The 24,571-nt window shown below is 35.2% G+C and overlaps 1 protein-coding gene across 12 annotated transcripts in view; it reads right to left on the bottom strand.

The window, feature by feature from the left end:
* GPHN (gephyrin) overlaps positions 1–24,571 on the bottom strand; it is an 852,406-nt gene that overhangs the window by 369,445 nt on the left and 458,390 nt on the right. For all 12 annotated transcript variants that reach the window (XM_007473063.2, XM_056820908.1, XM_001369841.4 and 9 more), the window contains one exon: positions 11,538–11,632. In XM_007473063.2, coding sequence (XP_007473125.1) covers positions 11,538–11,632 — 95 coding nt within the window. The remainder of the gene's footprint in view (positions 1–11,537; positions 11,633–24,571) is intronic.

Genomic DNA, 24,571 nt, shown 5'->3' with positions numbered 1-24,571 from the left:
TTCCTAATCTATGTGATATAGTTCACTTTTTTTTTTGCTATAAAAAAGTTTTGAAAATTGATAAATCTTTTATTTGAAATCACTTATGATATGAATTTTTTTCCTCCTTGGTCTCTTTTTTGAGAGGGCATACTCGCCTTAGTATACTCAACTGTCTCTCATCTCTTTATATGATTTTGATTGATCAGTTTTATCCTTCCCTTCCCACTGGTGTAATCATATATCAGTGTTTTCTTAAAAAAAAAAGTCAAATACCTATAATGTAGTTTCTTTAAGGGAAGTCTAGCTCTCTCAGAATCCTATCATTTATATCTTTTAAAAAGTAATTCCTTAAACACATCTTAAATGAACATTTACTTTTTTCCCCCTGGCAACTTGAAAACCGGAAAGCAAAGGAATGTTGCTTTGCAGGCCCCTATATATCATCCTTTGAAGACTGGTAACTTTGATATAGATTGCCTGGCATGAGATTTAGGATATAGCTCTAAGCTGGGCAGACAATCAGATTTAAAAATTGAGCCATCTTTGACAGAGAACAATTGCTTGCCTTTTATCATTAATTCTTATATTTTTGACAGCTAGTATGAAGAATGTAGGTAGTTCATATAGCATGGTATGAACAGCAATGAGTTCGTTGCTCAGCACAAATTATAGAACATTTGACAACTTTGTAATTAAAAAGGAAATACTAATTGATAAAGATTTTTGCTGCATTTCTTTTGAAAGTTTTCCATTATTTTGTCACATAGTAGAAAAAGCACCTGTGTCAGAAGACCTTCAGCTTTCTTTGCTACTTGGGAAGAACAAACTCTTTCTAAGAGGGCTAGTCTGGAGTCAGGAAGACTCATCTTTCTCATGTCAAATCTGGCCTCAGACACTTATTACTTGTATAACCCTGGAAAATCCTTTAACCATGTTCCTCACCATAAAATGAGCTGGAGAAGGAAATGGAAAACCACTTCAGTATCTTTGCCAAGAAAATTCCAAATGGAGTCCTAAAGAATCAGACATGACTGAAACAACTGAACAACAAAATGTACTTGTGCTTAGTACTACTTGTACTTAGTACTTGGTAATACTTAGTATTACAAATAATTGCACTATTATATTTTTATTATTTTTTTTATTTACACAAACTATGCAAGTGTCTCAAGCTTCTAAACAAGAGATTAGCTGAAAGTCTAAGCAGTGCAGCAGACAATTTAAGTATGTACTGAGTATAATCTTAAGGCAATTATGTCTGCTGCCTACTCTGCCACCAGGATTACAACTATTTAAAAAGGAGAAGGGCAAGTCTTCCTAGTAAAGAGAGGGTGGAATGACAAAAGGATCCCAGGACAGCCACTGAAGCACACCTCCCTTAGCATTTTTCTGAAGAGTTAGAACCTTACAGAATGGTGCCTTGGAAAGATAGGAGAAGGAATAAATGTTTATTATGTATCCATTATGTGCTGGGCACTGTGGCACTAAGGACTTTATAAATATTACCTCATTTTATCCTCACCACAACACTGGGAGATGGGTGCTATTATGATCCTCATTTTATAGTTGAAGAAACTAAAGCAGACAGTTGAAGTGACTTGTCCAGGCACATACAGTAAATGTCTGAGGCTGGATTTGAATTCAGATCTTCCTAACTCCAGTTCCAGGAATTTATTCACTGTGCTATCTAAACACCTCACAAACTGATACAACTGTTCTAAAGAGCAATATGGAATCATGTCCACAGGTCCATAAAGCAATGCCCCAGCAAAACCACTATTGGATCTGTATCCTAAAGAGATCAGAGGTAAAGGAAAAGGATTTTCTTGTTAAAAATATTTAGGGCATCTCTTTTTGTAGTGGCAAAGAACTGGAAAAAGAGGGGGTCTCCACCAACTGGGGAATGGTTGAACAAGGTGTTATATATGTTGTATATGTGATTGTATTGGAAAACTATGACATAAGAAATGATGAATGGTATTACTTCTGAAAAACTTGCAAAGACTTATATGAATTGATGCAAAGTGAAGTGGGCAGAACCAGGAGAACAGTATATACAGTAAGAGAAAAACTATATGATGATCAACTGTGAAAGACTAAACTATTATAAGCAAAACAGGGTCCCAATGAAACCCCAAAGGTCACATGATAAAAAAAATGTTATCCACAGCCAAAGTAGGAATTGTTAGAATCTGATTATAGATCAAGCATGCCATCTTTCACTTATATCAGAAAACAATTGTGAATATTGTTTCTACATGTAACTGAAAAAAATAAAATTCAATGAAAAAATGCCTCACAAGAAGTCTTTTTTTTATTCTCTCCAAAGATTGACACCAGGTCTAGTGTTTCATCCACTACACCACTTGACAGAAAAAGAGCCAACAAATCTGAAAACAGGAACCAACACATCTAATACCTCACTTGCAAAATTTATATATTGATGTAAATATCTATAAAATAGTTAGGATCATAGATTTAAAAACCCTCTATCTTCATCATCATCATCACTGACATAGAACTTTAAAGTTTGCAAAGTTCAATGCATTTATCATCTCATATGATCCTCATAATTTTGTGACATAAGCGCTAATAAATTGAGGTTGATGGAGGACAAATGACTAGCTAAAGTAAAACCTGAATGAGGCAGTATTCTAAATTAGGTATTCTTAGCTCCAAGCCCAGAGCTTTATCTATTATAGCACATAGTTATTTCAAAAGGGACTTAGAAGTAATCAAGTATAAACTCATCATTTTATGGAAACTGAAGCCTAGAGAAGGCAAATTTGTGCAGGTAGTAATTGGCAGAGTTGGGATCTAAACTCAGGTTCTGTCCCCCCCCTCCCCCCCATCTGCTACGCTGCCTGTCCATCTTATTTTGAGGCTCTTAGAAGAAGAAAAACAAACAATATTTATCTAAGTGAAAACAATAACTAAGTCAAGATTCAAATAATTTAAAAGCTATTCTATAATTTTTGAAAGTCTTTGAAAATATAGCATATATTTAAAGGGAATTTTTTTTTGAAGCAATGTTTTTCTATGATACATTTGACTTTTGTGGCTATGTGTATCCAAGAGAAAAAATAAATTCACTTTGCTGTTATGAACTGAAGATTTCCAGTTTTCTTTAATCAAAGCTATATGGAATGACTTCCTTCTACCTCGTCCCAGTTCAACTCACCAATCTTTCTCTCATCCATTAAATAGAATCAACAAAACTTGTAGAGGTAGAGAATATTTCCCATACGCTATCCAGACTGAAAAACTGAACCTTTATGGTAAGTTTCTACACTGGTTATACAGTTACTCTTCTTCCCCCAATTGTTCATGTGTGCATACTTTGATATAGAATATAACTTCATTACTGTTCATACTGTTTTATTATATGATTAAAAATATCTTTATACTTATATTGTCAGTGTTTCTTAGTGATTTCCAAGGAAAGCAGAATGTCTATGTGACTTTTCTTTTTTGCATTTAAAAATTATTCCCACAATTTTATCTTGGGCTAGTACTATCAACAACTAGATTCTTGATCTATTCATTTTGATAGAGAACAGATATACTCATACAAATTTAGCATGACTTCTGCTCACGTCACTTTGCATTATATATCATATATGTCATATAAGTCTTTGCAGGTTTTTCTGAACTCATCCCATTCATTATTTCTTATGGTACAATGGTTTACCATTACAACCACACACCACAGTTTGTTCAGCTATTCCTCAATTGACAAGATTATTCCATTCTTGCAGAAGAAAAACACTAACTACTATTGAGGGACAAGGAGCAGAGGATTTATTCTTTAAAATATCCTGTTCATGTTTGTTTATTTATTTATATACTTAGTAACCACTGCCATTAACAAAAAACGTTTAACTAAACAAATGCATAAAAAATTATGTGCAAAACACAAATTCCTCATTGTTTACAATTTGTTTAAAATATGTACATTTTATAATGCATGCTAATATAAATACCTTCTGCTTTTGCAGTCCTTTGGATTTGCTTTACTTGTATATTTTTTCTCTTGATTTTATGGCTGTTATTTTTTAAATGTAATCATGGCATGTATTGTTCTTATTCTCTTCATTCTTTATGTTTCCTTATTTTCTTTATAAATCCAATGTCATGATACAATCCATTACATTCAACTATTACAATCCATACAGTCATTTCTCCCTGTCATTGCATTTGTATTATTTTCAGTTATTTTGTTATAACAAATGAAGGTTCCATGAATATTTTCAAACATACACAGTTTTTTATCCACTCAATAATGCCCTTAGGACCTAACCCTAGTAATGAGATCCCTAGGTCAATGAGCACGAACAACTTTACAACTCTTTTTTTTTTTTTTAAACCCTTACCTTCCGTCTTGGAATCAATACTGTGTATTGGTTCTAAGGCAGAAGAGTGGTAAGGTAAGGAGTGGTAAAGGCAATGGAGGTTAAGTGACTTGCCCAGGGTCACACAGCCAAGAAGTGTCTGGGGCCAAATTTGAACCTAGGACCTCCCACCAATAGGCCTGGTTCTCAATCCACTGAGCTACCCAGCTGTCCCTTCAATTTTACAACTCTTAATGTACATTTCCATCTTGTTTTCAAAAAAGCAATTGACAACTGCTCTAACAATGTATTATAATATCAGGTCTATTTCTCTATGTTCCTATCAGCATTTAATTTGGTCACTTTAACCCATCTGCTTTTCAAATAATATACATTGATCATAACCAATGGAACTTTGGTTCCAGTGTCATAATCCTTCAGGAATGCAGGATTACCTCCATAGTATGATGTCTGCAAAAGAATATTTATGCTCTAAACCATTGCTGTTCCACCAGAAACTATGTTTGGATTATGTATATGCTCAGGTTTAGATCTATTACTAACCTCAGGCAGGGGTATGAAAGCTCTCCAGATACCTACCATAATTTAACTTATCTAAGGTTCTATTCTTCTCCTCAACTTCTTTCGTATTTCTTTTTTGGATATATTTATCTAAATCTGAGTTGGGAAAAATTAAAGGCCATCACTACTATTATTTTGTTATCTGTTTCCATCTATATTGCAACTTAGTTTTTACTTTAAAAATCTGGATGCTATAACATTTGTTACACACAGATTCAATACTGATGTTTCTTTATCTAGTGTAATCCCCCCAACATAATGTGGTTACCATGTTCCTCCCTTTCAATTACATCCATTTTAGCCCCAATTCTGTCAGGGATCATGACTGCTACCCCTGTTTTCTCTGGGCCTGCTGAGGCAGAGTATATTCTGCTCCAGCCCCTCACCTCTCTATGAGTGTCTCTCATTTTTATTGTGTTTCTTATAAACAAACATTGTCAGCTATTCATTTTTGAACCTTTCTTCTGTTTTCTTCCAAATTTATCTCATTACACTCAATAGTTACTAGCTATGCATTTCTATCTACTCTGTTCCTCCTTCCAATTTGTCCCCCTTTTCCTTTATTTCTGCCATATCCCACCTCAGATGCCCAATTTCCTCTTCAATTCACATCCCTTCTAAAAATCCTTTCATCTTCTCCCTTTGCTCTCTTCATTCCAAATTGGCCAACTTTTCAAAGGTCCCTCCCTTCCTCCTTACCTTTTAATTCACATTCTATCCACCTTTCCAAAAATCCCTTCCTTATCCTCACAACTGTGAACTCCTACTTCTTGATTATGTTTAATTCTAAAAACCCACTCTAAGAGTTCCTCCACATTCCCTAAGCCCCCTCCTCTTCCTATGTAGTCTCTTCCCCAATCCCTCCTTTTTCCCCATTCTTCTTCTCTCTCATTTCTCTGTATATTAAGAAAAAATTGACCTTTCTAATTATGTATATTGTTCTCTCTTTATCCCAGATCTAATGAGAGTAGGCTTAAAGTACTCCCAGACTCTTCACCATCTCTGTGGCAGTTCCTCCACTCATTTCTCCTCCTTATGAAATAGCCATGTTTTTACATAAGTGATACCTGCCCCAATCTGTAGCTGCAACTTTGAATACTAGTACTAGAGTGGGAAAGGTTACTTTGTCCTGTTACCATGACACAAGCTAGAGAGACTTATTTAGGTTTGGAAATGTCCTAGATTCAGTGAGGAACAAAATTTTGTTCTTTTGAGGAAGTCCCAGTAACTAGAGAGCATATTATGATAGGAGTAAATGAGAGAATCTACAGAATTGCTCAGAAACCATATCTGGGCCAAATCATCCATCCAAGGAAGAAAAGAACTCTGGTCCTTTGGTTTCCTGGGATGGGACCAGTTTCTTGGAAGATTTTCTTGATAATGGATTATCTCTGGACATAGTTTTGACTAACACCCTTCTGGCCCTTCATATTTCATACAAAGCATAATTGCCTTGGACTGAAGGTTTCTGCCTCCTGTTATAGCTAATAAATAGTGTATAGGTTATTTATAAAGCTGTTGCTAAGCTGTTATTATTAAACTAAAGCTGTTACTGGTAAAACTATTTTGTAGGCAGTGGATAGAAGGCCAGAAGCAGTTTGGTACACCACTGAAACTGTTTATTCTCAGGAGAAGTAGGGATAGGAAACAGGAGTTAGGAAAATAGGAAAGTATATCTTAAAGTTCTTAAATCTAAAATTCTAATCCTATACTAAAAATATCTAACTAATACCCTCCTCCAAATCTAACTGCTTTCTTTGCAGTTTCTTCTTATCTGATAGGACAGGCCTCCTAAAACTTACTCTCACTAATCTAAAGTAATATTCTCTATCTAACTAAAACTATGTTTTTTTTTAAACCCTTATCTTCTGTCTTGGAATCAGTACTGTGTATTGGCTCCAAGGCAGAAGAGTGGTAAGGATGAGGCAATGGGGTCAAGTGACTTGCCCAGGGTCACACAGCTGGGAAGTGTCTGAGGCCAGATGTAAGCCTAGAACCTCTGGCCTCTAGGCCTGGCTCTCCATCCACTGAGCTACTCAGCTGCCCCCTAAAACTATGTTAATTAATAAATTTTTCTTCAAACTCCTTCACCAAGTATCAGAAATTTAAACTGTCAGTGGTGGAAACACAGACAGCCTTCCAGTTCTGAGGAGAAGAGCCCTTTGGGTCAGGCTCTTCTTCCTCAAGGTGCTGAGAAGAAAACCCCTCAGAAATAGGCTTCTTTCTTACTTCATATATAAATTCCAACTGTCAACAGCCAACTCCCAGATATTTGTGACAGACTGCACACTCACACACAAACCACAAACACCCTGCTTCCTCAGAAGACAGAGAACATGGAGTCAAGCTTAACTGAAAATTCTTGTTTTCTCATTTTCTCTTAAGAGATGGAGGTCAAAAATCTTTCTGCTATTGCCTCTTAAAGAGACAGCATGAGATTGAAAAGACTTCTGCTCTTAAAGAGACAGAGTGATATTACTTAACTTCCTCTAACCTAGAAATTCTGCTCCTAAAGAGACAGCGTTAAAATCAAATAAATTCCTTATAATACTCCTCAGCAGGATTCATTTACCTTGGAAAAGTAGTTCATATCCTCTTCAACTTAACAGGCTTCCTTCCTTTGTTCTGGCATGGTCTGGATAACTCTTCAGAAAGGGCTTGGGGGACCAATGGGGTGGTATTATTGGGAAATACTTTGCTTTCTAATGGAATGGGGGAGGGGAAACTGTTTCTATATAAGTATGGTGGATGGCCTTGGAAGAAAGAGAATTCCCTAGCTGACCTGGCATTAATTTTGTGTCCCTAAACAGGATATGTGAGGAAGAATACCTATGGAAGAAGGGAGCATTCTGTCCATATTGATTTCTAAGAGGGAAAAGATTTTGTATCATTCCATTGATGTGGCTCTTAGAGAGAATATTTTGGTGGATGAGCCAGGGAGTATGGGTAGTAATATTGGAAGAATGTTGGCATCAATTTAGACTCTGGGATATTTTACTACAGATGACCCTGAGGCATACTAAATCATTGGCTGTTATCAGAAGTATTATATGTCATAAGGCCAAGTTCCTGGTGTACCACCTTATATGAGGAGAAAAATATGATTGCCCTAAGGCATCATCATGTGTGCTATATTCTTGATATTCTTGGTATTGCTCTGGCTTAGTAGGAAATCATCACCCACCTTACATTACGAGTCCCACTGCGAACTTCAAAGATATAAAATCACCCAATGTTTAGTATTAGATTGTTAAGATCTGAGACTTAGACCTAGGTTTTTTAGTTTTTTTGTCTTTCTCTGTTTTTTTCCTTTTTTCCAATTCTTTTTTGGAAGTGTTTTCTTTCTTCTCCCTTCTTTTTCCTTTTAGTACTACACATTTCAGGAAATTTATGCAGTAAAGTCCTTGAAAATATTTTAAAGTGGAAGGTCCTCTGCAAAATCCATAGGTTCTTGGCACCATGGGGTATAGTTTGTGGTAGGATTAGAGTTCCTTGGTTTCCTTTAATGTAGGATTTGTGAATAGACTTTGCTTCCCTTGACACACAGCTTCTTAGTTACTTCAAGGCATAAAAAAGTCCCATCCATGGGGAGTCAGCATGATGATAAATTGGGTTTTTGAAAATCACAGGAGTTATCATATCCTTTAGCATACCTGACTTGATGACCACTTGCATTTCCACATGGCAAAGAACGGAAGTGCAACTAGAGGAAATAAGTGCCATTATATCCTTGTTGCATATCCTTGCTGTCTTAGGGCAAGATGAATGTCCTGTTGTTAATTGTTTAATGACATGTGAGAGTTTCATTTCATCCCAACATTGAATCTGGACAGATGCTGGTGTCAAGTTGGTCCCTATTATCCAGGTTCATATAACTATAATGTGGTAAAGTAAGGACTTCCTGACTCTAGGGCTAGTTCTTTATCCATTATATTATGCTAATTACACATATTTATGAATTTGTATTCATATATATGTAGGTGGCAAGTAGGTAGTATAGTAAATAGTTTGGGGTCTGGAGTCAGGAAGAATTGACTTCAAATCTGGCCTCAGAAATTTACTAGCTGTGTAACCCTTGACAAATCATTTAACCGAATTTGCCTCAGTTTCCTCATCTGTAAAATAAGCTGGAGAAGGAAATGGCAAAACCACTCTAGTACCTTTGCCAATAAAACCCCAAAGAGCAGTCACAAAGTGTCAGTCAAGAGTGAAATGACTCAATAACAGCAACAATGTATACAAATACATATGCAGAGGCCCTCAGTTAGGAAGATCTGGATTCAAATCCTACCACTGCCATACTTATAGTCATTCTGGGTAAATGCAGTACCTCAGGCAACTCCCCAAGATAATAAACTCTCCCATCTTCTTTTCTAGAGAGCCTAACTGTCAAATAAATAGATAAAGAAATATGACTATCTCCCTATAAATATAAGTAGACCCTTGGCTTCATTGTTCAAATGAATTCCAAAGAAGAACTTACTACCTTTCATGCAGGCATGCATATTTGTGCTTATATATACATATTATATATCTACACATATGTAGAAAGAATAAATTATTAAAGAATTTTAGAGTTGGAAGGCACTTTAAATCTCTTGTTATCCAGTGCCAGAAACTGTATTGACAAGGTGATCAGTCAGATTCTTTTTGAAAGTCTTGTTTCATCACTTAGATTGTAAACTTCTTAAGTTTGGGATGATGTACTTTCTTCTGTGTAATAAAAATGGATGAAGAAAGTGAGAAATTTATTATAAACAGAGGCATGATTTGGAAGTGGTGAGGGACAATTATTTGGACATCTGCTTGAATGCTCTTCTCTTTGGAGGTGATAAATGACTTACTTATAAAGGTGGACAATGTGATTGTGTGAATTGCTAATTTGGAGCTGAATCTAACTAACAATAAGAAAGTGGTTTTCTGAAGGAGAAAGTGTGAAAAAATTTTGCAAAGAACTGACCTTGATAGATAAGCATAGATAGCCTGAGGAAAACCTGGCATAGTTTGATAATACACCTAGAATTCTGAGTAATAAAGATGCCAAAGAGTTTAAAGAGAAGATGGGCATAATCTGAAGACCTAAAACTACTATCTCAAGTGAGATGGGATGCTCCCAAGAATAAAATTTTGATGAGAAAAGCAAACAATTCCAACAAGGAAAGAAGAGTTATTTAAATAATGTCAACTTGCGTTTTTATAGAACTAAGTTTTATGAAGAGTTTTCTTCACAACATCCCTGCCAGGTAGGTCATGCAAGTAGTATTATCAGCATTTTACAGAGGAGAAAATTGAGAAACAAAGAAATTAAATGGCTTTCTCATTTAATATATAGCTATAGAATATTATAAATAGGATGAAAATTCAGATTCCATGACTTCAAGTGCAGCAGTCTACTCTGCTTTTCACTCTTGCACTGACTAAAAGAGATTAATTGTGAATGTAGAACTGAACAAAATGATATGTCCTAGTTTTCAAAAGCAAGGAAAAAGGTGGAATTTTTAAACTACAGATTAGTAACTATAACTTTGATTTCTTGTGCCCTCCCTTAAAAAACAAAAACAAAAGCAAAAACAAAAAAAAACCAAACCAGGTTTTATTATTGAAGAGATATGTGTGAGCTTTTAGAAATGAAAATATTGCTAACTACATCAGTAAATATTTACTAAGTGCCTACTATGTGTCAGGCATTATGCAGGAGACAAAAAGTTTCTGTCCTAAAGTTGATCTCAATCTAATTGGGGGAACAATAAGCAAAGAAGTATGTACAAATAAGTTATATATAAGATAAATAGGAAATAATTAACAAAAGGAAGTCACTAGAATTAGAAAACGTTGGGAAAGGCTTTGTAGAAGGTGAGGCTTTAGTTGGGTTTTAAAGACAACCAGGCAGCAGGCAGAGATTAGGAGGGGGATCATTGCAGGCATGGGGACAACCAAAGAGAATGTGTGGACCTGATGTGAAGGAGTGTCTTGATTGTGGCATAGCCAGGATCACATATCACATATCACAATCATGGGATTGTGATAGGGTAGTACAGGATAGTGGTTGTGGTGGGGAGTAAAATCCATCACTGTTGCAACTGGAGGCAGGGATAGATCCTGCCTTGTTATTTCATTGGTATAGGAAACTCATAGATGAGGAAATTCCCTTTAATATTATAGAATTGCACCTTTTCAGTAACATTGTTTCATAGTTGCCCAGGACATTATGAGGTTAAGTGATTTTTCCCAGGTTTACTCAGCCAGTACATGTACGGAATAGTTTTTAAACCAGTAACTTAGCTTTTAGCTCTCTATCTACTACTCTTTGGCATAAAAGAATAGCTATAGCCAATTAGGTCTTGCGTTTGTCTTGAAGGGGTAACAAGTAGCTCCTTTATCCCTAATAGCCCAGCTTGAATGTGTAGCTAACACAATAAAAACAAAAATGGAGCCATGGGCATATGTCTGGCATTATTTTTGTGCTAAGGAAAGCAAAGTGTTTGGCTACGGAGCATATCTGAAAGGAGAGACTAATCATCCGACTCACCTGCACAGAGCTGGATACAGGACTGCCTGTTGCCTAAGTAGTATGAACTAGGCTTCTACCACTCCATAATAGATGGAAATAATAATCTTTGCAACACTTGGTTACTTTCTTACCTAGATAGCATGCCCAGAGGTGTAACATTAAGTGATCCCATCAGCATTGCAAGGGCCATCCCTGGAGCTTCCCGTTCTATTACTTCTTTTGTAGCCTGTAATTAAAGATTAAACAGCACACTGAGTGAAATTAACTAAAGAAGGGGTAGGTGAGGAGAGAGGGAATGAAATTAACTTGAAAATTAAAACCTATTCCCTTTTCCCCAAAACTTTTATCTTTTTTTGGAAAAAGTTCCAATTACCTAACAATGCCCAATTGTCTATAGCAGATATTTAAAAGTATAGTGATAAAGATGACTAGCACAGAAATTACTTTCCTGTCAGGTTTCATCACTTTAAAATCAGAAGAAAATAGTAAAAATTTCACCTCTTTCCCTACATCTAACTAAAAAACAAAAAACAAAACAAAATTCACCCCCAAATAACTTAGAATAATGTAATCAATATGAACATATCAAAGGTTTTCTAAAAAATTAAACTAAAAATCGGCATTAGGAAGGGACCCAAATAAACATAAGTATATTTACAATTATTTAGATTTTCAGAAGGTCAGAAATCTGAGGTTCTTAGGTTGCTTTCCTGAAAGGGTAGGGACTCCCGTTACCAATGTAGACTGGCACCTTTTCTGCAATTTATAGTACTTAAGAATTGACAGAAGCATTTGATTTGTGTAAGGTCACAAGGAAAGTGTATATGTTAGAGCTGAAACATGAATTCAAGTCTTCCTGGCTCTTTATCCACAATTCCATAGCTGTTTATTATAGGTGAAATAATTAAGCAGACCAAGCATAGGATAAACCCAGTGTTTTTTTGAGATCCCTTTATTACTTAATAATAGGGCTCAAAAGGATCTGAAGAAGTAATTTAGACCAAAGTGTCAAACTAGGGCCTCTAACTCCCCAGTGCAGCCTAAACCAGATTAAGATGTAATTGAGAAATGTTTCAATAAAATAAAGGAAAAAATGAATACAATATAACATTAATTTCTGTTTTTCTAAGTCAATGAGAGGCCTGTTGGAATTCAGAAATGAAATAACTAAGTTTGGCACCATTTATCTATACAATAGATCTAGACCATTTCCTGTGCTGGAATAGAAGAAAAACTCTAAAATTCACCTTTTCCCATATTCTCTAACATGGTACCAGATGCACACTACATATTGAATAAATGTTTATTGGTTGATTGAGTGATTCAGAATATACATCAATGATCTAGTTTAAAAATGAGTAAGAATGAAGAAATGATCTTCATATGCACTGAAAACAGAAAAGGTAACTGGCTTAACTATATTATAAATGTGAAGAATAAGACAAAACTATCTGAAGAGATAAGTTAAAAATGGGATGAGTTACTAAGGGATGTTGTAGAATTTCCTTCTATAAGAATTATAATTAATCAATAGAAATGCATTTGTTAAATGCTTGTCATGTGCCAGATACTGTCCTAAAGTGTTAAATCTTGGGGAAACAAGGAAAGGCAAAAACTCAAAAAAGATCTTGTTTTCAATGAGATTACATTCTAATGGTGGAGATAGCATGTAAATAAAAAGGTACATATATAACAATACAAAATAGAAGGAAAAGAACCTTAGAGAAGAAAGCTCAATTAGCTGGAGGGTGCCAGGAAGACTTGTAAGAGGACACATTTGAGCTGCATCTTGAAAGAAGGTAGGGATGTCAAGAGTGAGAAATGACATGGGGGACAGTCTTATTTGAAAATAGGAGATGGAAATGTGTTGGTAGGAACTGAAATGTTGAATGTAGGGAAGAAAGTCAAATGTGAGAATGCTAGAAATGTAAAAAGAGGCCAAACACGAGGAGACTTCAAAATCTTTTTTTTTTTTAAAGCTTTATGGAGGATGGATTAAGGTGAGAAGAGACTTGAAATAGGGAGCCAAATGGGAGACTAATGTAAATGTCTTAGTGAGAGGGGATGAGGGCTTGGATTATGGTGGTAGCTTTGTGAGATGAAAGAAGATACAGGAGAGAAGTGAAGGTAAAGATCACAAATCTGGCCAACTTAGGATAGTTTCAGTGTGGTCTGATTTAATTCCCCTTTAGTCATTTCCAAAATAAGTGGAGAAAAAATAAGGGAAATGAACCTGCAAAACAGAATTTTACTAGATAATCAGTTAATCAGCAAGAATTTTTTAAGTGCTTTCTATGTGCATGGTACTGAGGATGTAAATACAATAAAGGAAATAATTTATTTTTTAAGTAGCTTACATTCTAATGGGAAAAGAAAAAGCAGGGAAAGAAAAGGAGAAAATATGTTAGAAGACAACAAGAGATTGATATTTCCATTGTGGGAATGGAGAAGCTCCATTCAAATCAGATTAAAATTGTGGATGTCACCCACTTAGGATCACGTTAAGTCTTTTCTTAATAGGAAATTAAAAGGAAGGTGTTAAACTAGATGGATATTAATATCCCTTACACCTCTAAATCTAGCATCCTGTGATCGACAGTTGGTTAGTTCAGAAGATTTTCATATTACATGTGGAGGAACACTGTGGAATCAGAAAATCCTAGAATAATAGATATATAGCTGAAAGAGAATTCGAGCTCATCTAATTGAACCCCCTGAGTTAACAAGTAAGGGTAAGAGTGGTTTAGTGACTTGCCAAAGGTGAAAAAGACAGTAATAGCACAGGTAGGATTTAAAGTTAGGTCTTGTGACTTCAAATTTGGGACTCTTTCTAGTGTCTCTTGCAATCTACTACTACCACTATGCAGATAGGACAGGAGTTCATGCATCATCTCTGACATTTTCTATTGTCATAGACAATTCACTCAAAACTGTTTGAACTTCAGTCTCCTTCCCTATAATGATGGATAATTAAGCTTGTACTACCACATACTTTTATTGATCTGCTATAATAAAAGTATTGTTATTACAAATTATACTTAAATTCATTATTATTTGACTACCAGCCTTTCAAATTCTAGTATAATATTAAGCAATATCAAAAATTTCAAAATAAAATGGACCAGAAAATAATGACCTCCAGAGTTTAATATCTTTTGGGAAAGAGGACAATTTTTAATGGAAGGGACATGTAGAGGATATATGAAACACCTAACTGATACAGTAGATAAAAGTACCATGTCCTGGAGTCAGGAAGATTTATCTTCCTAAGTTCCAATCTGGCCCCAGACATTTAACTAGTTATATGACCTTGGACAATGTCACTTAATCTCTTATGCCTTAGTTCCCTCAAATGTAAAGAGCTGGAAGAGGAACTGGCAAACCATTCCATTATCTCTTTCATGAAAAAGGCAAATGGAGTCACCAAAAGTCAGACATGTCTGAAAAAAATGACTCAATATATAGAAAGATATAAGAAACATGCATAGTCAGTTGTCAAGAGAATTCCTTTATTCTTTAAAAAAAATTTTCCCCCACAGAAAGTAGGATCATAGATGTTTGTTTTAATTTATTAGCTAGCCTATCCTTAAATCTAATGAAACATCACAAGGTGATTCCTTTTTTTTGTTTACTTAATTGAACTGTACTAATATCTTTAAAGAATTTAAAACTTGGTATAATATCAAATTTGGGTCATGAAGAGGCAAAAATATTATAATGAGCCATATCCTAAATTCATAAAAGTCATGAAGGCAGTATTCAGATTCTCAACAAATATCTATGGTAAGGAACACATAATTGAAAAATGATTTCCCAAGGCCTTCAAACTAGTCAGAAGAAGTTGAACCAGTACTTGGTTTCCCTGGTCCCTAACTTGATTTCCTCCCCCCTTAAAAAACATCATCTCTCAGATTTTTGTGTGTAAGAATTTGAGCTTCAAGGGAACATTTCACTACTCCTAGGCTATGAATCAATGATGAAAAATTATATTTTAGAATCAATGGTGTATTTATCTTAATAAAAAGTAAACACCTGGAAAATTGGAAGACTGTGACAATAGTAAAGGTAGATGGCAAGAAGATATTTTAAGGGTTAAAATGGTAGGAGTTTTACAAAAGTGAGGAGAGCAGTTGAATAAAACGCTTAGTTTAATTTGAGAAGTACACATAGAAAATAGAAAAGGAGGAAAGGGAGATTGTTATTCTAATACCCTATGACTATACCTAAATTCCTAATACTATCTAAAATTTCTAAAACCCTACTTCTGTCTTCTGAGGACAAGTTCTTCTTGCCTGGTGAGACCAGGCCTATCTAACCTATACTATCTAAAACTGATTCACTAATTACTTATCTTACTAAACAAACAGACATTCACTATTCACGAACTCCTTCAATCTGTTTCTAGACCCAACTGTCAGTATTTAACTGCCAGTAGCCCTTGACTAAGAGACAGACCTCCTGTGCTCATGACATCCTGAGGCAAAAGACCTAATTGCCAAATATGTTCCTTCCTTATCTCTACCCTCATCACCTTGGTAACAGAATCTTCAGCTCTGGCACACAGACTCCTGTCAGTTCTGCTCTACTTAGAAATCCTGCTCTCCTGCCTCTTAAAGAGACAGAGGGAGAGATTAAGAAAATCTCTTTAACAATATATAGGGAGAATTAAGTTTCATTATATAATATCTTGGTGGATCCCAAAATATGGTAAATAACATGTTCTCCCTCCTCCACTTTTGACTACTGACCTCTCTAGTTTCCTTTATGTACAATTAAAATCCTACCTTCTATAGTAAGAGTTCTCCAAACCCCTTTTAATTCCAGTGCCTTATTTTTGTTAAATATTTCCTATCCATCCTGTATAATGCTTGCTTGGTAAATATTTATTTGTAGCATCTCTTCCATTATGTTGAGGTTGGGACTCTTACCTGTTTTTGTCTTTTTGTAGTTAGCATAGGTTCTTGACAGGGTAGTAGGAGTTTAATAAATGTTTAATGAATTGTGTGGTAAAGTTAATGATATTGCAATAACTACAGAACTTCAGGTGAGATAGCATGCTTAAACCAAGGTTCTTAAGGAATGTGATTAGATCGAGAGCAACATTCCCAATATGAAAACAAGAAAGGGAAATGAGAGTTTGGGGGAAGGTGAGGAAAAATAGGGAAGAAATGGTGGTCAGGAGGGTCTGGGTATTTTATTTTTAAATAAATAATATTAATGTAACCTATAAAACAGCATGCAAGCTTATGTTTGTTATTATTGAGAAAAAAACAGGAGTAGATTTTATGACTAGATTGCAATAAGCAAGATAACTTATTGCTATAGTCTTAAGGAATCTCAGGTCTATGGAAAAGCTAGAATCAGGGAAACAAAAAAGAGCTAGTATAACCTAGTAGGTAAGACACTTAATGGGGAGTAAGGAAAATTAGTCTTGCCTTTGACATACTAGATTTATTCAATGACTGCAGGGAGTCAGATATATGAATCTGAGAGCTGAGTAGGCAAATCACTTAAACTCTCAGCTCCTTCCTCACTCACACCAATCAACTCTCTAAAGACTATAACTTATGTATAGCTTGTTGATTTATAATGGGATCTCTGCATAGGTGAAATCACCAGCCCAGAACTCCTCCTTACAGTCCTCCATAAAAAACAATAATATTTGTGGACAGAAAGGGACTTTCAATCCATATTTAGTAATGATTTAGAAAACATTTTAAATATTAAAAAGTTTACATTTTAGTTTCTATCTATCCATGGCTTCAGTACATATTTTATATAACATCTTCAAATAATAAGGTATCTAAATGTTTCCTGTTATCGATACTATCTTAGAAGAAAAATAAGAAAGTTAAGACTGGATTTGAGGATCACCCATTCAGGTTCTATGAAAGCATGTCTTATAAGATATGAAATATAATAGATTGTGCTCTGAAAAGGCAGGGATTCATTTTTAATTGCTATTACTCCATTATGTAAGAACTTCCCAAATTAAACCTCTTGGAATTAGCCAACTTTTGAGATTATACACTGAATTCTTCATTCTAATCTAATCCACTTTACAAAGACCAGTTAATTGTGGAAACTCCATTAAAAACTCATGGTTTTAGGTAAATTTGACATTTTATAACATAGAAAGAAAATATATCACTTAGTATGGCAATGTGTCATCAAGACTTTGCTAATATAGGTCAGAAAAACTCATCTCTCTATTTAGAATGAGGGACTAATTTATTTAATATAAATGTTTGAAGAATTGTCACTTTCTTTTCTGTGCAACTTCTTCCTTGCCATCCCCTCCAAACCAAACTAATTTTTGACCCTAACAGTAAAGTGAAGAAAGCCAGAAACAAGTTTGAAAAGAGAAGGAAGAGCAGGAAATTAAAGGCAGGAAAAAGAAGAACTAAGATAGGGAACAGAGAATAGAATTAAAGTATGGGTAGTGAGGGACAGAGAAGTGATGAAGTGATAGCTCTGGTGAAGTTAATATTGGATGACAAAGGATTCACTTAGGGTGACACTGAGTCACCATGGTGAACATCAGTTTCTTTAACTCAAAAATGAAATATGTGTACTAGATGAATTCTAAGGTCCTTCCAAAATTAAATATTCTGCAATTCTAATTTTCATAGATAAATGCAAAGGCAAACCTTAGTTCTTGCCTAAATTATCCCTTACTCTGAATTAGTGGAATCTAAAATGAAGAGGATATATTGTGCTTATATATTCTCTTTAAAAATACTTTCCTTTCTTTTTCACCTCTATGTGCTTGTGTAGCTATGAATCACCTATGACAGAAGGAAAATGCTATGCATTATGATCCCTTTTTCTCTGCCCTTGAGCAGTAATACTTTGAAGACATCATTAGTTAAAGTTCTAAAGAGGCTTCAACGACAGGTGAAGTTGCAAAAGAATACCATAAACAATGATTCTGTAGTGTATGAAAGCTTTCAATGAAAATCAAGTCCACTTTTTAATTTTACAGAAAAAAGTGACCTTAAAAAAGTCACTGCTAATAGACAATGTGATTACTAAATATGTAGAGAATATGCAATAATAAAATCCCAAAGAGTACCAAATCTTGATTAAGTTCTGTGTATCTCAGGATAAGTTGCCAAATATAGTTGGGGGGTGGGAAGGAACTATGTTTTGTTATTTATTATTATAGTCCTATTTCTGCTTAACAGGAAAGTGGAAATTGTCTGCTCCACACTTATTTCTGGTCAGGGAGATTTAACCAAAAAGAAGCCTCCTGCTAACGAACATTTCTCACATTGCCATCTGCTACTCAATTAACCTTCAAAGACTATATTGAGGGTGCAGCTTTAAAATAGGATGGAAAGGTGCACCAAACAAATAAATGTTCTGTGGGATCTTCTGATTTCATACTGTCAAGATAAAAATCAGTCCATTAACATTTATTAAGCATATACTATGTTATCTGCCAGGCACTGTGTGAAACACTGAGGATACAAAGAATAACTAAAAAAAAACAAAACAACAGCAGCAGCAGCAGTTCCTGCTCTCAAGGAGCCCTGAGTCTCATGGAGGAAATAACATGAAAACAAGTATGTATAAGCAAATTAGATACTGGATACATTGGAAGTGGTCTCAGAGGGAAGATTAAGGAAGACTGGGAAAGATTTCTTGCAGAGGGTAGGATTTTAGCAGACACATGAAAGAAGCCAGGGAAACTAGGAGGCAGAGTTGGGGACAGCCTTCCAGGAATGGGTGACAAAATATGAATATGCCAGGAGTTGGAAAATGGAGTATCATGTGTGAGGAACAGCAAAGAAAGGAAGTCAGTGTTACTGGATTGCAGAGCATACTGAGGGGAATAAAGTGTAAGAAGCCTGGAGAGGTAGGTAGAAGTCAGGCTATAAAGAGCTGTTAAAAACAAAATGGAGGACTGTATATTTGATCCTGAATGTAATAGGGAGTTATGGTTACCTTAAAGTCTGGAGTCAAGAAGATGTGTGTCCAAATCTAGCTTCAGATATTTTCTTGTTAAGGTGATCCTGGGTGATCTCCCAGGGTTTTTCATAATATAAAATAATATTTATAATACTAGCTATTGTTATTGTGTTTGGAAGGGGTGATATAGTTGAACTTGCACTTTTCACTTTGGCAGCTTAATGGAATATGAATGGAAAAGGAGAATTCTTAGGCGGGAAGATTTTGTGATGCTATTTGGGATTTTCTTGGCAAAGATCCTGGAGTGGTTTGCCATTTCCTTCTGCAATTTGTTTTATAGGTGAGGAAACACAGAAAAATATGATTAAGTGCCTTGCCCAGGGTTATATAGCCAGGAAGTGTCTGAAGCCAGGTTTGAACTGAGGAAGGTGAGTCTTCCCGACTCTTATGTCTGCCATTCTATCCACTGTGCACATATGAGAGATTACAAAGCTAGAAATAACAGGATATGTGTGATTCTTAACTGATTAGAGAAATGGACAAAATGGGAGCAACAAATTACTTATAGTTCTAAACCCCTCTAGAATCTATTTAATAGAATGGGAGGGGGGAAGATATTTTTCCTGAGTCTCTTTTTCAGTTCCTAGATCTTTCTACAAAATAGACAATAGTGCAAGTAAGAAGAAAAGCTAAAGAAAAATAGAAAGAGAGAGATTTCACTGCTTTAGATTATTCCCTAGTGAGGAAACTATCAATGCTGGTTCATATGTTTTCTAGAACTTATAGTGTCAGAGAGATGTAATAGCACTAGGGCTGTATAAGTGGGATGTGTCAGATAGACCTTGAACTTACTATCTTGATTCTGAGGCAAGCTTTTTATCTATTACACCACACTGTCTTGGTATTAGCTATCTATATTCATCTGACCTCTGCCAGCTGAAAAAGGAGATGGACTCACCTTACTTATTTTACATCAGATTTTTTTAAAAAGTAATGACCAATAGTTTAGAGACAATGTAGACAAAGACTTATATACATTATAGAAAAAAAATCAAAGTTCAATGGAGAATTTAAAAAAGACCATTTTTTCCTCCATGAAGATATGGTTTTATTCATAAAATATCTTTTCTCTGAGTTAATAGAGGTTACAATCTTCTTTTGTCACTAGTGTAACATTTATTTTGAGAATGGCATTTAAATGTATATGTGAGTTTAGCATTATGGATATTTCCATAATTCTATTGCACACCATTATCATATTTTTTTCCTAAATTTTAATTTCATTATATCAACCTGGCAGCAAAAACCCCAGGACTTTCCCAAGACAATTGGAGAGTACTTCTCTCTTCTTAGCAGGAATGCTTATTGTTAATCATTATATTAGTAGCACGTTCTACAACTTGTTTAAAGTAAAAATCTTTACTGTTAAATCAAACGCACTTTTCTTAACTATTGCGTATTATGAATTCTCTTCAGCATTTACTATTTTTTTTTGCCATTCTGGCCCAAACCTTTTGCTCCTTGCTGGATACTCTTTTCCTTCAGTTTTCATGACACTGTTTTGTCACAGTATTCCTCCTACAAGTCTTAGTGACTCTATTTTCTTTTGCAAGATCATTATCCCTGACAGTATCTATCCCTGACAGTAAATGTATCCCAAGATTCTATTCTGGTCCCTCTCCACTTCTCTGTAATTTCTCAGTAATTTTTATAAGTTCCCTTAGATTCAACTCTCTTCTCTGTGCCAATAACTATTATATTCCCATATTCAGCTCTTATCTTTCTCTTGTCCTGCATCAATACCTGTCTAATAGAGGAAATAGGCAATATTTTTTATAAGCATGTCACTTAATTTAATGTGTGATAAACTAAATGTTATTCCATCCCTAAACTCTTATCCCTCCTAATTAGTCTCCCAAAGTCTATGAAACATATCACATCTTCCAGCTAACCATGTTTGTAAACTCCGAATTTATTTCCCTCTCTTCTTTTATAAAACCAGTTGCTTTTTTCACTTCAACATCTCTTGAATTCATATTCTTCTTTCTACTTATACTACAACCATCTTTTGGACTTCTGAGACCCTTTTAATTGGTCTCCACAAGTTATTCTATTTACCCCTCTAATCCATCCTCTATAGCAGCTATATTGATATTCCTAAAGTATAATTCTAATCAAGCTACTCTCCTTCTGCTGAAAAAGCTTTAATGACTTCCTATAACCACTATAAAAAGATATAAATCTCCCCTATGGCATTTTAAGCTCTTCACAATCTGGATTTAGCCTAACTTTCCTGGCTAATTGCATATTATTCCCCTACCATTTCCCCATTATTCTGTGCTTCAACCTACTTGCTGTTTCTTATATAGAATATTCTGTTTTCCAACCCAAATAGACTGCTTCCATGCTTAGCATGTGCTTCCTCTGCATTTTGGCTTCTTGGAAACTGTTGCTTCTTCTAGCCTCACATCAAACACAACCTCATTCAATAGGACCTTCCTGGTTCCTCTGAATACATCCAGAATTAAATGAATATCTTGCATCCAACTACTCTTTGCCCCAATAAAACATAAGCTTTTGGAGGGCAAGGGCAGTGTCACTTTTGGAGTAATGTATGGAGTCCAATGTATGCAATAAATGTGCTCTATAAAAGCTTATTGGCTAATTCCAGGAAATTCCAAGATAGGTGCTTTTTTGGGGGGCCAATTTTTAATGTATGGATTATTTATCTTCATTTTTTAATGCTATATGGAAGGATATACGGTACACTCCCTAAAACTGCCCTGCTCTGTCACTGGCTATCTTCAACTACATAAAACAAAATGTTATTTTACCTCTTGAAATTCAATACATAGTTTATATTTCTAGAAAGTTATAAAAAATTAGTTTCTGAGGTTTGAGAAACCATGAAGTTAAAAACATGATCCAATTTGAGACAAAACTGAGAGGCTTTTGGTCAGCCAGCACACTTGACTTGTGAGTATCTTGGCTATCTTGACTATAGTCCAATGTTCTGTCCTCTTGAGTTAAGTCACATTTTCATTTAATGTTAATAAGTGTTAGCTGAGGATTGTAAGCAAATTTAAGGCAGCTACCCTCAAAATTGATATAATGGATTTTTAAAAATCTTAATATTATCTTATGACAGTCAGTGTTTATAGTAGATAGAATCTAGCATGGGATGACCTAGGTTCTTGTCCTGTCTTGACATATACTGCTTGCATCTATCAGTCAATAAGCATTTATTTATTAAAAAAATTTAAATATAATTTTAAAAAATTATTACTTTCTGTCTTAGAATCAAAATTAATTAAGTTTTGGTTCAAAGGCAGAAGAGTTGTAAGGATTAGACAACTGGAGTTCAGTGACTTGCCATGAGTCACAAAGCTAGGAAATATCTGAGGCCTAATTTGAACAGGCCCAGCTTTCTATCCACGGAGCCACCTAGCTGCCTAACAAGCATTTAAGTGCTCAGCATGTGTCAGACATTGTGCTTTGGATTAGGGATAGAAATAGAGGTGAAGCATAGCTATTGCTCTCAATGATTTTATATTCTAAAGGGTGAGACAACAAAAATAAATATGTAAATATATAAAATATACAATGTTAAATTATGGGTAATTTCTGAAGGAAGGAAGAATTGGAAAAAGCTGTCTATAGAAAGTATAGCTTCTGTAGGTATAGATTTGAGCTGAATGTTTTGAAGGGGTGGTGGGGGAAAATGTTGGAGGTAAAGAGGGAGATTATCCCTAGCATTGGAAAAAAATCAATGCAAATGGAGTTGGGAAATTAAGAGGCATGTGTAGGTAAAAATCTGTGGCAGTAGAAATCCAGAAGAAAACATATGATTGATCACTTGTTTATATATATAGATATATATACATATATCATATATACCCAGTGGAATTGCTTATCTACTCCAAGATGGGGAAGGGGAGGGAGAAAACACGAATCATGAAAAAAGTCATATGTGGGGAAGAGTAAATAGACAATGTGTTGTTTATTCTTTGTTTTCTAACAGGACTAATGATATCATGGCCTGGTGTCTAGACTTGTGCATGAACTGGATTTAAGTAAGGCAGAGTTGCACAAAGTCATCAGCTTCACACTCTTCCAGTCATCAAATCCAGTGTCAGGACAAAAGTAGGGATGACAGGTGATGGTGCAGGATGATTTTAGCATCTTCCATTTCTGACCTAGCTCTAAGCAATCCACAATGTCTGCTTCAGCTGCCTTCAGGACCACTGGAACAAGTCGTTTTCCTCTGCCTCATCTGGTTGGAACAAGTCTTTATATACCTGGATTAGACTGCCAAGATTGTTTTAATGGTAAAGCTGCTCTATATGCCATAGCTTCTTGGAACCACAATTGAGAGTTGGGTGACAGGTAGACATCAAAGGTGAGTGATCAACCCTGAAAAGGGCTTAGCAAGGACTCACATCAAAGGTGATGATCCTCCTTGAATATTCCATATGGAACATAGTTGGATCATAGATTGTGTGGAAGGGAGGAAACTTTTATATTGGAATCATAGGAAGTTCAGGTTATGAAGGGCTTTAAATGTCAAAGGTAGGATTTTATATTTAATCTTGATGGTAATAGGAAGTTATTAGACTTTTGGACTTTTTTGGATATGTGTGTAGGTATTATGGTCAGAACTGCACTTTAGGAAAATCATTCTGGCAACTTCAGGAGGACATACTGGAGTGGGAAAAGTCTTGAGTTAGGGAGAAAAATTAGAAAGTTATTGTAGAAGTCTAGGGAAGAGGTGATGAGGGCTTGAACTAGAGTGACAGCTGGATATATGGAGAGAAGGTAGTGCAAGAGAGGTTCTGTGGAAGCAAAAATGAAAAAAAAATGAAAACACTGATTTATTTGAGATGAACTGAGAATGAGGAGTCAAGGATGACAAAAAGAGAGATAGGATGAGTAGGAAGATGGTGGTAACCTCAAAAATAATAGGCAAGTTGGGAAAAGACCAGGGGTTGTAGGGAAAGATGAGTTCACTGAGAGTCTCTATGTGAATGACATATTTGGAGTACCCAATGAAACCACAGATCCAAACCAAAAAACCCCACCAAAATAATAAATAGTACACACCAACATCTTGTGTTCTCTTTTTTTAAAGTTAATTTTATGATTATAGATATAGAAAACTGTAAAAAGCCTCCTTGTTACCTTCTTATATTTTCCTTAGGGATAACGAAAATATCCTCTAAGGATATGTAGATCATTTTCACAAAGATTTCAG

This window comes from Monodelphis domestica, chromosome 1 (assembly GCF_027887165.1).
Source record: "Monodelphis domestica isolate mMonDom1 chromosome 1, mMonDom1.pri, whole genome shotgun sequence".
In the NCBI taxonomy this organism is placed as follows: Eukaryota; Metazoa; Chordata; class Mammalia; order Didelphimorphia; family Didelphidae; genus Monodelphis; species Monodelphis domestica.
Note: the sequence above shows the minus strand (reverse complement) of the source record. Positions and strands in the feature narration are given on the sequence as shown.